General features: G+C 39.8%; 1 protein-coding gene across 2 annotated transcripts in view; it reads left to right on the forward strand.

The window, feature by feature from the left end:
- Positions 1-16,364, forward strand: part of EPSTI1 (epithelial stromal interaction 1) — a 50,930-nt gene that overhangs the window by 27,638 nt on the left and 6,928 nt on the right. The window contains exons 7-10 of one of the 2 annotated variants that reach the window (XM_054079653.1): positions 5,586-5,694; positions 8,876-8,959; positions 11,952-12,025; positions 13,617-13,722. In XM_054079653.1, coding sequence (XP_053935628.1) covers positions 5,586-5,694; positions 8,876-8,959; positions 11,952-12,025; positions 13,617-13,677 — 328 coding nt within the window. In that variant the 3' untranslated portion in view covers positions 13,678-13,722. The remainder of the gene's footprint in view (positions 1-5,585; positions 5,695-8,875; positions 8,960-11,951; positions 12,026-13,616; positions 13,723-16,364) is intronic. The other variant, XM_054079661.1, reaches the window with a different exon arrangement.

A 16,364-nucleotide genomic window follows, 5' to 3' on the forward strand; every position in this document is an offset into this window, starting at 1 on the left:
AGTTTTGGGTGTGGGTGGAAAGCGAGGAAAATAATTCTGAGAAAGTTGCCTTTTTCTTTTTTTTTTTTTAAACCTATTTTTGTACTTTCTCAAAACCTTACACCTAAAATGCACTAGTGCCACATTGTTTGTTCTTATCTTCAAGAACAGGAACATACTCAAGAACTTGCAGACAAGAAAGCCTACTGACCTAAGGTAGCAGAGTTTTGATCATTATCATTAGATTCATCCACATCCTCCTTAGTATGCTTGTGCATTACTCCTGGTGAAGTCTGTGAATACTGTATTTAGCTTTGTATGTGGCTACTGGCATAATTTGTGCTGGAAATCAGCTGAAGTAAATACCCAGAGGATAACCTTTCTTCCCAGTAAAGGGCGTTGCAGAAGAGCTATCAGCACCACACAGGAAAGTAATGGGTTAATAATTGAAATTCACATTGACATTTTTCACCTTATAGCTTCCAGCAAAAGATGAATAGCCAACTCACAGACACACCAAAAAACGGGCATTAGTTTGTGCTGGCAACTTTGCACATGGCTGGTATTTGGTTTTAGTTCTCACCGAAAAGTGGACTGTGTCCTGCAGGTGTGGGTTAGAGTTGAATCCCAGGAGAACTAGAATCCATGTAGAGTTGAGAGCATGTTTGTTGCTGACAAACGGATACATTTTTACTACCTTGCCCCTTGTTATGCCCCAGCCATGGGAAACTTGGTTGTTGCTTGTAGTCTTTGGAACTTATTTAGATCTTGTAAACTTCTTACTCTGGTAAATCTCTGCGAAGAGGAGAGGATTTGGGACAAGGCATGTGAAACTGTATACCAGCAAAAGCCATAGATGCCCTCACTCAGGCTACTTGCAGCTTTCTTAATGGCTTCATTTTGAAATATGTGCCTTTGGTGGGAACATTTTCAGAAATGGTATTATCAGCCCACCAGCTTCATTCCCATGTTAGCAAATTATTTTCATTAGTGAAAATCCTAACCACACTTTCCTGTGAACTCTCCTTCTCAGTTTCCCAGAATAGAATCTCTGGGAAATCTGCATAAGTGAATATTATGTATGTGCTATGCATGGTTCTTAGTTTTTCAGCTGAATTGGAAGAAAATGGTGAAATAGCATGGTATCGTTTCTCACTGGTAATTAATTTGGAAGCTGATGTGTCCATGTCATTCAGCATTAGATGCTACTTCTACTATCTTACTGGCTACTCATGTTGTTGCCTCTCTGAAATGGCTTTAATCATAGAATCATAGAATGGTTTAGGTGGGAAGGGACCTTAAAGATCATCTAGTTCCAATCCCCCTTGTCATGGGCAGGGACACTTTCCACTAGATGAGGCTGCTCAAGGCCCTGTCCAACTTGGCTGTGAACACTTCCATGGAGGGAGATCCACAACTTCGCTGGGCAACCTGTTCAAGTGTTTCACCACCCTCACCATGAATAATTTTTTCCTTATATCTAATCTAAGTCTTTCCCCTTTGAATTTAAAGCCATTCCCCTTCATTCTATCACTACATGCCCTTGTAAAATGTCCCTCCCCAGCTTTCTTGTAGCCCCTTCAGGTACTGGAAGGTCACTATAAGGTCTTCTCAGAGCCTTCTTTTCTCTGGGTTGAACAACCCCAACTCTCTCAGCCTGTCCTCGTGTGGGAGGTGCTCCAGCCCCCTGATCATCCTCCTCTGGACCCATTCCAACAGTTCCATGTCCTTATGTTAAAGATTCCAGAACTGGACACAATACTCCAGATGAGGTCTCACAAGAGAAAACTAGAGGGGCAGAATCACCTGCTGGTGCATTTTTAGTGTTAGCCTGTAAAACAGACTTAAGCTTAGAATTTTATGTGTAGGCAGAAAAATTATTTTCTTTACGTCTTTTTTCTGAGAGGAATACAGTTTAAAAAGATAAGCTTAGCAAGTGGTGCTGCACAACTCTTGGGTGGAGGAAGTTGCTGAGGCCTGAGTCCATATCCTTGTTCATATCTCTAAGGATGAATCCTTTTCAGGACTGGCTCTTATGTTTACCTTGTAGGTGTGACAGGAGTTAAAACCAAATGACACACAAAGTTAAAGACATTATTGTGCACAGCATATTACATCTCAGGTCATGAAATGGAATGAGTTGTTGGTCTTCAGATCTTCCACACGCTGAAGTCAACTGTGGAGCTTTCTCCTTCTTGGCTGTCAAGTTTGGTGACACTGTTAGAGCGTAAGAACTTCTACCTAGACCAGTGGAACTTAGGCTCACTTCAGCTTTTATATCCACCCTCTTGTCTCACCCCAGTGGGAATGTGGGCAGCACACACATTTAGTCCCAAACAATAAGAAATGTGTATGGATTCCCTGATCTACATGTAGCTTTTGAGTGCAGGGTGCCAACTCTCAATCCCTAAATTACACTGTTTTCAGTGGAACACATAGCAAATTCGTGTTTCTGTATTTTACGCATACTTAAGCTTTAAGAATATTCTTTTACATAACAACTTTTAAGAAAGGACTCTTCCTGAAGAATAGTTATGAAATGTGAAGCTATATATCTGGGGACCCAAAGAAAGCATCTGCAATGTGGATTGATGTTCATGGTCATGCACTGTCCCCTCCTCACACATAACTCAGTGGCAGCAGCATTGGTATTTTCCTATGACAGCTCTTAAAGAGTTTTTCTGCCCCCAAATCAAGTATTATGCTTCACTCTACCACGGCTGCATCTGCAGTAATAAACTAAACACTGTCAGTCACTGTCACTTTTGAGGCCAACAGGCCCGAGAGTGTGTGTTTCTATTCCTAGTGAACTTTTTTACGTCCACAAATGGGGTAGTTACATCCAAAGTAGCTGTTGGAAGTCACATGCTGTTGATATTCATTCCCAGACAGCGGCATGAAGCTATTTTGGAACAGGTCAAAACTATTAGAGAAACTGTTACCACAATACGGATGGCTGAGTTCCCGTGCTAAGAGTATTGCATAGTGCTATTAAATGTTCCAGTATGGGAGTAGCCTATTTTAATTAGCAGAGCAAAAGTCTTGTTCCCAATGGTGTAGTGGGAAACAGGGCTACCAAGAAAGGCAGAAGACCCTCCTAAGATCCCTCCAGCTTAACCAATGCTTCTGAACAGCTCTCTTCCCTTCAGCCTAGTGCTTAGGGGTAGTCAAAGCTCAGGTTAGCAGCCTGTTAGGATGGTGCCATCTTCTTGGTTTGTTGACGGCTGTCAGGGTGCTGCTATATTCAAACTAATTTCTTCAGGTCATGTTCTTCTCTCCCTAATATTAATTAATTTTGAGGAAGATATTTTAGCATGTTTGATTAGCCCTTGAATTTTCAGCAAGTGAGATGTTGCTCCAGCTATCTGAATGTGAAACACCTATGGACACTTTCATGTGCTGATTTACTTCTGGAAGTAATGCTTTCCTCTCTGGTACATTAATTGAATTGTCATCTCTGCCACTTCCTCCTTTCCTTGCAGCATGGCTTATGATGTGCTCTGCATTGTTATGACTATTTGTTTAATATTATGAAAAATACCATTCAGACAATATTTTGACAGTGTGGCAAGTCCAGATGCATTGCTGTGTTTCAATAAAGATGATACACAACGAATTAACATTTACGACTGACTTGACTGAGTTTGTTTCTGGACAGGTTCAGAAACCTGAATCCCTTCCTTGTTATCAGATCACTTTATTAGTGTATTACTTAATTTGTTGTAGTGAGGTGTTTTCTGCATTAGAGGCAGTGCACAGTCTTGCTGACAAACATTATTTGCTTCTACTCTTGTAAACATCTTTTCTAATACTGAAACTGAGTTAGCTTTTCATCTAAAAAAAGCGTGTTGATCATCAGTGTGCTGATCCAGGAAATGCAACGACTTAACCCTCCACCCCATTTTTATGCAAATCATGAGAACTTCCACGTGCCCCATGTCATTTTGCCATCTGTAAGGAATTAGGTCATCCAAGTATAAACTCAAGTTGCCAGCTATTTCTTTGCAGATTTTCAACCTTCTCAAATATATTCCAGATTTTCTGCAGGACTTCTTAGTCTTTCTGGCGTAGAAAGAAATTATTTTAGCAGTTTTTGCATAGGTAGAGAAACAGAAAATCTGCAATTCAGAATTTCAAGTTCCAAAAATTATTCTGTGCCAACTCACCAATCAGCCACTCATCTTTCATGGAAAAAAAAAATGTGTGTGTGTTTAATGCTTGGGTAAGATGACTATTAATTTGTTTAACCTTGACACACAGGCACTTTGTAGATCAGGGTATCTTATGCTTAACTTCTTACTTTCTGTGTTCTGTGTTGGATGAGGTCCATGTTAACTATCCAGGTAATGGAGGAAAAGGACTGAACTGAGGATGGTAAAATGCTAAAAGCATGGCTTGCTACAGCTTGAGCAAGTACTTTGATACCTGAAGTGGTTTATATTGTGTAGAGCAGCATAGAAGAACTTCTGTGTTCTTGTTCTTTCCCCCCACTTCTCCTCAATATAGCCACTAACCAGCAGCACTTTTTCCAAAAATACATCTACTCACTGTTTCAGATCATGGAGTGAAATATAAAAACATGCTTGGTAGTCTGTTTCAGCACTTAGTCATCATCACCTTTTGGCAGTCATGGCTTTTTTTCCAAGGTTAAGTAGCTGTCTTTGGTAGTGGCATCTTCTCCTGCTCAGAGTTAGCTGGTCGCCGTGTTAGCAGAGTAAATCTTTGTGTTGAATACCTCTTGAAGCACTCTTTCTGCTCTCACTTCAATACTTTCATGTTTTTCAAAACTGTATATTGAAATAAAATTGCCTCTCTTTCCTCTAACTCTATTCCTTTGAGTAAGCAAAGACTTGAATAGATGTACCTGTGTCTGCCGGTTAGGAAACTGATTTCTGGTCATGACACTGAAACTCTTATTTCTTAACATTTGTTTATGTTGTTGCTTGTGACTTTATTTAACTATACTTGGTTGAAATTGTGAGCCAAGTGATGCTGCTTTGAAAATCTGGTTTATTAAGGGATGCAATTAGAAAAATAAAATTGTCCTTACCATAATAAGAAATGACAATGTTGTGCAATTCTGCTTTGAATGAAGACAAGCATTTTTTTCAATGATACAAAATGCTTCAAAGTCTTGCCACTTGATTAAGTAATCTGTTGTAAGCATTCATTGCATTAACTGTGAATCAAAATTCCTTAAAATAATATTTTGCAATACTTACTGAGATCTATGGATCTGATAGAAGGATTTGCAACATTTCAGTGAAGCAGTTGCATCCTGATGAAGTCCAATGGTATATCAGTCTGTGTTTTAAGAACTTTAAAATGAGAAAAGAAAGCATAGCCACTGTAGAACTTCAAATATGCCAATGGCAAGAATTATTTTCTTAAAAATTCCTTCTACCAAATGTCTTATCTGCAATATAAGTTCTGTATACTCAGTCCCATTTCATTCTGCCTGTCTCCATAACCTTTTGTTCCACCTGTAATGTTTTTCAGCAGTCACATGATAAAATGTCCAGGCTGGATTCCAAGCTTGGAATAAAAAGCTGTATTTATTTTTGTGGAAGCACTAACAATTCTATTTGGATTGGATTTCTTCATAGCAAAACCAATGAATTATTGAACAGATTGGACTTGGGTTTTACAAAGAGTGGCTCCTGTCAGATTGCTAATCATGGCCAAGAATCTACAGCGTGGGTAAGCAAAACCATGGCATGTGCAATATTTTCTGTCAGCCTTCCAGGTCATGTCAATAGTGCAATGTTAGAATATTCTAAATGAGCTTAATTGCCTAGGCATAACGCAGCGAGTACCAAGAAGTCTTCCTTAGTGAATGAGATTGCCTGCTTTGTCTTTTAAACACTGGCATCCTCCCCTACATAGTAGGGGACTGCCTTGGTTGCTTACAGATATCTCTCTGATAAACGAGAACCAGATTTATATTCTAAGGTCAGATTAGAATCTTAAATGTGCTCTGTACTCATCAAGTGGTGGCAAGTTTTAAAGAAATCACCTCAGATAGTTCATGTCAGTGGATGCTTTACTGCATTGAAAATTTAGTCAGAGGAGAAGCTTATTTCTCGCTGCATCCTAAAAGGGATTCCATAGACTGCTCGGGGACTTCATTGGAGTTTCAATGAGCCTGGTAAGTGTCAATGCCATTAAGAAATAGAGAAAGCATTGCTGAAGTTTCATTATTCTAATTGCCTCAAAAAGGCCTTTTCATATATGATTACTGTCTTCATGTCTAAAGCAAGCTTTTCTACTGATGTAAAACTTTGCAGTGAGGAATATTGACCCTGAGACAGAAGTATTTCTCTTTTATGGAGGTTTGTAATTGAGGGAAGACAGAAAGCAGGCAGACAAATGGACAGAAATTGTTGTTACAAGCAACTGTCCTTAGTAAGCAGAAACGAGAAGTTTCTAATCTGGGCAACCCTCTATTGTGTACAACCTTGGACAGCAACAGTTGAGTAAAGGGAGGGAAAGATTTACTTCCATATTTCTTTGGAGGCCTTGAAAATGTGCAAGATCCTTCTGTTACAAAAATTGTTGCTAACAGAATGTATGACAGCTCTGTCTTGCCTCCAGTATCTCTGCCTGGTTTTGAGTTTCATGAAAAAGGAAGGTGATACTGAACGTAGGTTCCCTTCTCCTTTGATTCCTCAGGTCATTTTGTGTTTCTGGAAACCATAAAGAAATCTTAGTGTGTGGGGGCTGATTTATAATGTTAAGGAGCTTCTGCCCAGTATTGTTTGACAGAAGGTCAATTGCAGGACAGTGGCTTTCAGACTGTCTTTTGCAGACCTGGCCAGACAAGCAAGATGAAGGACTAAGAGGGGGGGGAAAAATGTCTTGGAAACACTTCTACCTTCCTCTTGAAGCATCCAATGCTTCAAATAGTGGGGAGCTTGTTCTTTGATAGGGAAGACCTATCTCTGCATCCTTTCATATGGTGTGAGCACTGATCTGCAAGGACAAGTGAGCTCATGTCTGCAGGACTGACTTGGATTTCAGCATTTTAGTGCGGAGTATTCATATCTTTATAGAAGTGTGCAGATGCCAGAAGGAATGCTGAATTCTTTCAGACATACAGGTCCTATGTTCAGGCTTCACTGTTTCCTTTGCCCATGTGCTTTTCTCATTCCAGTTTTTGAGTGGTTTCTTAATAAGTTATGCCAAATTGCATTCATCTTTAGCTTCACCTGTATCCAAGTGGATAAAATACATAGTTTATCTGTACTGGTTTTTATTAATATCACCTGATGTTATACATGCCTTTTGTGTGGCAGCATTTCTATAGCTTATAATGTAGCAATGCAGTTAGCAATATGTCTTTCCAACCAACTCAGATGAGATGTAGTCTATAAGCACAGCCTCTGTCCTCTGTGTAAGGAGTCTGAAGCACACAACCAATGAGTTGTTATCCAAATAAACTTGGCATGGTAACAAAAGGCTAAACCAGTGAGAAAACTTGAACTCTAATTTTGATGTTATCTGGGACCAGTCCTTTCTCTGGAGTAATTAAAAGATTCAAGAACAATGTATTTGAAATGGAGAGGTGTGATAAGCTTAGGAAGTGCCTGATATGCATGTTAAAAGGGAGGCATATACATAAGCAATTTTTTAAATTTTAAAATTCGTGTTCTTAAAAACATTTGGGACAATATAATGTTGATTGAAATTTTTCCCTCACATGAATTCTTTGATAGTAATATTAATTTAGCACACTTAGTTCAAATATCAGTGTCAAATATTACTTGATGTGCCTGAACGAATTTGACTTCTTTGGAGAGAGTCTGTCATTGGTGACGTTTTTGGCCTGCTTATTTAATCAAGTTTATAATTAATTTTAATCCTATCTTTCAAAGTGTTACCGATCCTGTCTAGATTTTTATTGTCTTCCAACTTGATTAACATACACTCCACACAATTCTCCAAGCCATTATGGAGAGTAATGAATAATATTGGATCCAGAATGAGTCTCCTTGGACACATGTAACAACTCCTCCCAACTCAAAATTGAGCTATTAATAATTGCTTTCTCTGATCAGTCTTTTTAGCAAATTATGTGCCTGTCGTTTTAATGGTGTCATTCTGCATGCATATATCAAGTTTCTAGAACATTGTGTAGACCTGCAAGAAATTCCTCGCTATAGTCAAACCTGCCCACTTCTTGTATTAAATTATACTGGCTCATTATTTAATGTGCTATGCTCTGTCCTGGCTCAAAGACTTTACAGTGTAAGTTCCTGTGTATAAAAGCCTTAGGATTCTTATGGTAGGCTGGCTCTTTGCTAAGAACTACAACTTGTGAAAGAACAGGACTTGTTATTGGAATGAAAACCAACAGAGTTGAATATTTTATGCATGATATGTAGTTCAGATTTTCAGTTCTCTGGACTGCTCCACAAATAATATAGCAGACTCGATCCCTCAGCTTCTGCTGCCCTACCTCTACAAATGCCTTTCCAATACTCCTGTGGAAATAATCCTGTGTTCCCCTCTGTTACCACACCTCCCTTCTGCTTTGTTATCTTGGTAATATTTTCGGTACTCCAGAATACCCCATCTCATTGTCATATATCCTGATTTTGGTTTCTGTCTGCTCAGGGTATCTTTCTGCTTACCACTGTGTCACGGAATATCATGTGCTGTGGCTGCCTTTTTGTGATGCACACATGGACATTCAGACAAATCAAACCACTGAGAGGCTTTAGACTAGTTCTTGTTTAAACTTTAGTCTTGAGACTAATATGTTTTTTAAGTAACTAGAATCATTCAACCGCTCCTGATTTGTTAATTATTTGTATAAAGATTTGGGTATAAGGTTTGGGATTTTGGTCCCTCCTCTCCCTGCACCAATATGTTTATATTCTCTGCTGAACACTAGACTAGGAGCCATGCTTATAAACAAGCGCTTCGAGAGGACGAAAACAGAAGATTAGAGGAGATGAAGCAAGAACAATGGAGGAAGGTAATTATACATTAACAGCTTGCATATTGTATCATTTTTACATGCTGTGAAACCAATTAAATACATTGATTACTTGTAGCCTACACACAGAGCTTCTCTTCAGCAAAAGTGATTTAGTCACTGTTTTCAAATATTGTGAGAGACATGAGCCAAGCTGTAAAATTTGGAAAGGGACAGAACAATCATCTTCTGGGTTCAAGGCTGTTTGCACCTGGATGACTAACTCCTGCTCACGTCTCCACTTGAACAATTGTGCAGAGCGCTTTTTGGCCATGGTACCTGATTTCATAGGCTAAGGAAACCAATTCCTTCTCTTTCAGGCAGAAGTAATCACTGTGAGATATTCATAATGATCGCAGACTCTGAACAGTCTTCTTCTAGAGAATCAAGGGCTGTGGTGCCCTGCCTTCCCAAATAAGAATGTGAAAACACTCAGATTTGCTGTTAGGTCTGCATGCTTCTCTGTTCCCTTATTAACCGCCTAGATGAATATGTTTGAATTGTTAAAAATTGTCTGCATTGTCTAAGTGACAGGACAATGGACAACAGGCACAAACTGGAGTAAGTTCCACATGAACGTGAGGAAAAACTTCTTTACTGGGTGGATGACAGAGCACTGGAACAGGCTGCCCAGATTGATTGTGGAGTCTCGTTCTCTGAAGATATCCAAAACCTGCTCTAGGTGAACCTGCTTTAGCAGGGAGTTGGACTGGATGATCTCCAGAGATCCCTTCCAACACTAACCATTCTGTGATTCTGTGAAGTGCAGGCATGCTGTAACTGCCATTTGAACTCCATCTTCTGAAATGCTTCTGAACAGCTGTAGCCTCCCTGTCATGGATTTGGGTACCATATCCACATGAAGTTCATCTGCACAGGGTGGTAGCACTGTACCATGCTGTCTGTCTTGGCTCCAGGTCTGACTGTGCAAGTATGGGAAGGGCAGCACTGACTGCAAATCATTCAAAAACATCTTAACATATACTGAACCTCTTGCTCTACCTCTGCTGTTACTAACATCCAAAGTAATGTTGAACTATTTCCCCAGTAGCAGAATCTTAGTGCAAGAAATTCCGTGCACTGAATTTCTGCTAGAGCTGGTCAAGTGACTCAGCCCCCCTCACTGATAGGGGGGCTTTAAGTGTTGGGGACAAATGTCCTCATTTCATAGTATTCTAGCAGCCAGGACTCTGGAAACAAAAAGGTGGAGCAAAGGAAGCTCTTAATTGCTTTCCTAGTAGGTATATCCCTATACAGAGGAAAAATCTTTGAAAGCTAGTGCTGACAGGGATAAGATCTGTAGTCGTATTCTTTACCTTTATTCCTCCATAGAGAAAATAACTACAGATGTAAATTAGTGTGCCCCTACTTTATGAATTTGGTTTAAGGAGCTCATGTAGAGCTTTTGACCCCATATAGATTTCCACAGATTGCCTAGAAGGTGTTAGCTGTTTCTAAGGCTGCTCTCTCTTGGTATGTGGCTCTAAGGGCTCCTCCTTGCCTTTGCAGTTGCTGCTACCTGTCGTGCAGAGTAATGCATATATATAAACCTAATGTAAATAATGTATAAACCTAATATGTATAAACCTAATGTAAATAATATGTATTTTATAGGCTCCAATAATTGTCCCTCAGATATATGTTGGCTTGTTTCTACTTCAAACTGATATTTATTAAAATAATTGTGAGCTCTGTCTTGTGTGTACCTTGTAGCACAGTGTAGCTATAAAACATATAGGAATTGTCGGTTCCTTTTTTCTTTTCAGAACAGGTTTTAGTATGTATTGCTTGATTTAGAAATTTTCAGTAGGCTTTGAACACCGCATCATATACGCACAATATATTTTGGAACATTACTCCAAGAAAGGACTCAGCATATTGCAAAGTCCGATACTGGGTTTTAATTTTCAGGTTGAATAGTTATTTAAAACAGTGAAAATTAAGGTTGGCTTTTTTATTTCTTAATTCTGTTTCTTCTTTTAGAGCTAGACAAATATTGATACACAACGCATTCGCAGTTATTGATTTTCTTCATACATTTATTGCATAGTTTTTATTTAATGTTCCACTGAAATTGATTTTTTAAAAAAAAAAACTTTTGTGGTTCCATTCAGTTACTGAAGCTTTTATCTGACCACATCATTTTAGTTCCTATTCCTATTGCTGTTCAGTTGCTATGGAAAATATGAAAGATGGGTCTGTTCTTGTCCCTTCCCTTTTGCCTGCAAACCAAATGTTCTTTGCAGAAAAATCTGCGTCTTCAGTTCTTGGGTGCATTGCAGGGAGCAAGAGCCAGACAAACAAGCACACACGCAGAGCAGAGTCGTGCAAGCTGCGTTTCCTCCTCAGTCCTGGCTAAAATAGCATAAGCAAACTCTCCCCTGAAATGAATTCTCTTTGACGCTGTTTACATACCTCAGTATTACGTAACATAAGGATGGTAGGCTGCTGCAATGCTGGGAGCTTGCACATGCTTTCACCACAACAACGGACGCCTTTTGCCCTTCCTTCACCCTTGGGGGAGCCCCAGGGAGCTGGAGGTGACACACCATGCCCCATAGCCCCCTTTTTGTCTTCCTCTCTCGCTCTAGGAGGTGAAGGGCATGTCTCTTCCCTACCCTGTTGCGATGGCCATGTCTGCTCCTACTAGATAACTTTGGCTTTCATTCCCTTTGGACCCACAGAGAAATTCAAACCCATGTGTTGGGGCAACGGGAAGTAGACTGGTGTCTGGCATCGCCCTTTAAATGTAGGATTGTAAATGTCTGAATCCTTTAACTGCCTACATTTTGGGACACAAATAAAACTCATCCAGTGCAATGGTGAGCAGAAAAATGAGCTTAGTTTTTAACAAAGTTCTGTTACATAAATAAAATGCTGGTGAGCAAAGTTCTGGGAATGATGTGTGGATTTGAAGCATAGGTATGGTAATTAAAAGTAGGTTTCTTGTTGTTTGGGGTTTTTTTTGTTTTTTTTCTTTTATTATTCCCAGGGTGAATTAATGGAAATCAAACAAAAGCAGGAAGAGGAAGCCAGGACAAGAGCACTTCAAAATGAACAGAGGAGGTATAATACAAAAACAATTGTAATTTAATTCCTCTCTGGAAAGGGTCTCAAAATTGCAGATATTCATGCTTTAGAAGACTATGGCAATGCGTATCCCTGGCCTTGCCTCTGATTCAAATAATTTGCTAATATCCTATGCTAATATGCTCACTGTAATGTAATATGAGCCTGTCTATCTTTTTTGCTTTATTTATCCTGTCAGCGTAGGATACCACAATGGGTAGAAACTGTTGTAGTCTCAGGGGCAACTACTAGTACAGTAGTTTCAGCTGGGAAACATTTTTTCCTTCCTTCCTTCCTTCCTTCCTTCCTTCCTTCCTTCCTTCCTTCCTTCCTTCCTTCCTTCCTTCCTTCCTTCCTTCCTTCCTTCCTTCCTTCCTTCCTTCCTTCCTTCCTTCCTTCCTTCCCTTTATTTTAGAATGTGCTACTTTGTCTATGCCACATTTTGTGGTTGACTGTCACTGAGGTTAACAGGCAGAGCTAAACGTGAGATTTGATGTCAATACAGATCAAAGCTGCAGCACAGTAAGGCCTTTTGCAGCTGCATTGCTTTGTACCCCAGGCTGTGCCCCACTGCTGTGCCCAATCTGTGCTCAACAGTCTAAGTCTTGCACTTCTGTCTCTTAACTGACTTTCCATTATCCTAAAGCTCAACTTTATTCTCAGCTTTGCTTTCTGCTGGTAAGAAGAATGCTCAGGCTCAAAACTAAAAACATTTTTTTTCCTTTTTGTATCATTAGGGAAATAGTAAAAAAAAATACATCTGTAGGCAACCACTCTCCATACTGCTTTCATTTCTTTTTTTTTTTCTGTCTAGCAAAGATACTGAGATAATTACCCATAGAAGTTAATGAAGGATTTTCGATTCAGTCCATCTCATGTCCCTAGATAGAAATAATACAGTATCTTGCATTTTACATCATTCTTACCAATAGCACTATAAAACATTAAAACAACAGTCATGTCCAAGCATGTGTGTCAGTCCTAAGCATTAATAGGGGGAAAAGAGAAACAAGTTTTCAGAAGGTTTGAAAACAGATTGAGGGAAAATATATTTGTACATGAGTATGCTTTCCAGATTTAATAGAGCAGTACAAAAAAATGCTACAGTTTTCAGAGCTGGGTGGTAGGGAAAGTTCTCAGCCACAGAAGCTGTGTCTATTAGTAACAAGCTTAAGTGGGTTTTTTTTCACTGACATTAAGGAAATCAGTACTTCTAGAAACTCTTGTTGCATACTCAATACTGAAAGACTACAGTGAACTGTGGAAAGAGCTAACCTCCCTTATGAGATGGTGGGGGGATATGCAGGTTATCTTTCTGTGGAGAATTTTGGTGCATTTCTTACAGCAACCTTTAAAACACAACAGAATAATCATAGGATAAGGATGCACCTAGTTAACTGAAAATGAAATCTACCCTGTCACGTGCCAGTTCATGGTTATTCAGCACAGGCTTTAAAAACATATTGTAGGAAGATGGATATTGAACTAAGAATAGAGAAAGACACTCATAGAACAATAAAATTCAAAAGTTGGTGAACTCTTAAGCTACCTCAAATCTTTACTCTATTTTTTGTTGTTGTATTTTAAGGGTAAATAATGCTTTCCTGGACCGACTCCAGAACAAAACGCAACCTGATAGCATCTACTAACCTGGATCTTCTGGGAGTCTGGACTACTTCAGTAACGGCACCTGGGTGAGGTTTTTGGGTGCAGAATGTAAAAGCAATGAGGTTGTTTAAAAGTTGACCTTTTCTACAGGTACTATTGTGTTTCTGTGTGCATTTAGCCCGCCTAACAGAATTTACAATCCTAGCTGGCTGCCTACAATAGCTTTTAAGAAGAAATCCTGTCTTAAATATATCAGCTGTCCGAACGGGAGGAGGGAAGAACAGCTGCTCTTGCAGCAGAACTTGATTGTTTTGCATCAAAGGTACTGCAAGGAACCAAACACCTGGTACTTCCTTAAGGTAGTGAAATTGTAAAGGTTTTTTTTTGAAAGGCTTTAAATGAAAGATGTTTGGAAATGCTGGAAATATTTTAATATGATATTGAAAGTGGAGGGAAAAAAAATGTCGTGAAAGGTGAGGCACTGGCACAGGTTGCCCAGGGAGGTTGTGGATGCCCCATCTCTGGGGTGTTCAAGGCCAGGTTAGATGGGGCCTTGGGCAGCCTGATTTAGTGGGATGTCCCTGCCCATGGCAGGGGTGTTGTAACTGGATGATCTTTAAGGTCCCTTCCAACCCAAACTATACTATGGTACAGCTGTTCATTTTTTTTTTTGTCAAGTTATGACAAAGAAGACACAACTGCCTCCAATTTAAAATATGTAGTATATATATGATTTCTTTGAAGAAAAGATATCTTGACTGTAGCCTATTAAACATCCATTAAACCTTTCCAGCTGCCCTAATGAGGCATTAATGTGACTGTTATTTAGAACTGCACTCTTCATTGTTAAAAAAAATTAGGTAGTATTCCCATCACAGAAATTTCCATTATGCTGAAATTCCATTAGTGAGAGTACTACAGTGCAAAAATGGAGGGTTTACAAGGACTGAGCAGAAGAAGGATGAGAGTCTAAGAGAATTTAGAGAATGTGCCAATATAGAGAAAGATGTTTAGCTGATAACCCGAAAACTTGTATTTGATTAGTTGAACTGTCTGGCACGGATGTGTATCTTGTTAGATGAATGCCAGGAAGACTTGGGTTTGAGCATCTACAAAGTCAAGGCGTGATAAAGAAGCAGATATTCTTGCTGCTGGAGTTTTCCAGATACTGGAACTGGAAAAAAGAGTGACTTAATCACTACAAGTTTTGGGCAAGACCTGGGCCATGGTGGAGGGCTCAGGAAGCTCTGACTAAAGCTGCCTTTGTGCATAGTAGTTCTCTTGGTCTTGCTGAGAGGAGGCAGGACCTGCCTGCTCAGTCTCCCATAAGGGCTATGGGCAGCTGCTTGGAGAACAAGTTGGTTGAGGGCTTTACCGGTAGGGCCTGTATCATGTGCCAGAAAATCCAGGAGCTGTTGGAAGCCAAATTACAGATGTCCAGACTAGTAAAAGAGTATAAGAGAGCACTCTGTATGGCAGGCCTGAAGCATCTCCTGAAGGACAGCATGTCTACAGGTAGCAGAATCAGAGTCTTCAGGTAGGATAGAGCCAACTGAGATCTAGTAAGAGGTAAAAGGTAACGTCTGCTGTACGGGGCCTGGTTAACAAAGGCAGCAAGGCCAGAAATGATGTATGCAGCCAATCTATGCTTTTTAAAAAATACATATATTCAAAGAATGCATCAACACAATTGTAGTAAAACCTGGTGTGTAGATGTGATAAATTTCCTACTCTGATGTTTACTTAATGGCTCCCAAGGAGCCTGCCTTCTGTTAGATAATGCTAGATTATCCATTTTTCCTTTATGCTATGATATGAGATTAGAAGACTAAACAAAGCAGACAAAGAATGAACTATGAAAGAATATGTCATAATGGAAAGGAATTAAAAATGAGTATTGGTAACAAGAGCAAGAAAGAAAAACCTCTCTCAAGTCATAGGCTGGAGGATACAGTAACTTCACTGTCTTTGATTGTACCGAGATTCTTCTTCCTTCCCTTCATTTTTTAAGCAAAAAGAGCTGAACTTCAGGTGGGACTTACAAGTCATGCAGTCTGCAGAGTGGTGTTTTACATTACGAGGGAGCTAACCTAAGCAGGTCAGACTGTATGCTAAGATGTTTTAAAAGAATTTAGAAAGGTTCCCAAAGTTAAGACCTGCAAGTAATTTTTGAGCCTGCTCCATCTGTGCAGTGGCACTGCAGGGCCATTTTTTGTTCTCTTTATCACTTCTTTTTTTCCTATTTAAACTCTTTGCAGTCACAATGGCTTCACATTCACAGAAACTGATCATCACACCGTGTTATCAATTTACCTGCTGCATTTTTCATTATTATTTCTATTAGCCTGGTTTCCTAAGGAAATGAAGTTTGTATGATCACACTGTCTGTTTACGTGTAAAAACATTTTTGAACTGCTGTCAAATTTGAAAGGGAGTGTTTCTATACCTTTCATGAAATGCAATGGCTGAGCAGCGGAAAGAACCCCAGAACAATGCCCCACTCCGAGGGGCGATGGGAAGGAGTTGGGCACTCTGCATTTCCCAGCTGCATCCCTCTGGTCAATCAGCATGGGCACAGCTCCACAGGAGCTGCAGCTCTGCCCAGCTTGCCTGGAGGCTAGGAGAGGCAAAATGGGACATAGATATCCCAGGGGACATGGAGAGGAGGAGGGAAAGGCAAATTTATCCTGTGAGTCTGGGCAGGGGGGAAAAGAACCATTGCCTTGCC

This window comes from Cuculus canorus, chromosome 1, assembly GCF_017976375.1.
Source record: "Cuculus canorus isolate bCucCan1 chromosome 1, bCucCan1.pri, whole genome shotgun sequence".
NCBI lineage: Eukaryota > Metazoa > Chordata > Aves > Cuculiformes > Cuculidae > Cuculus > Cuculus canorus.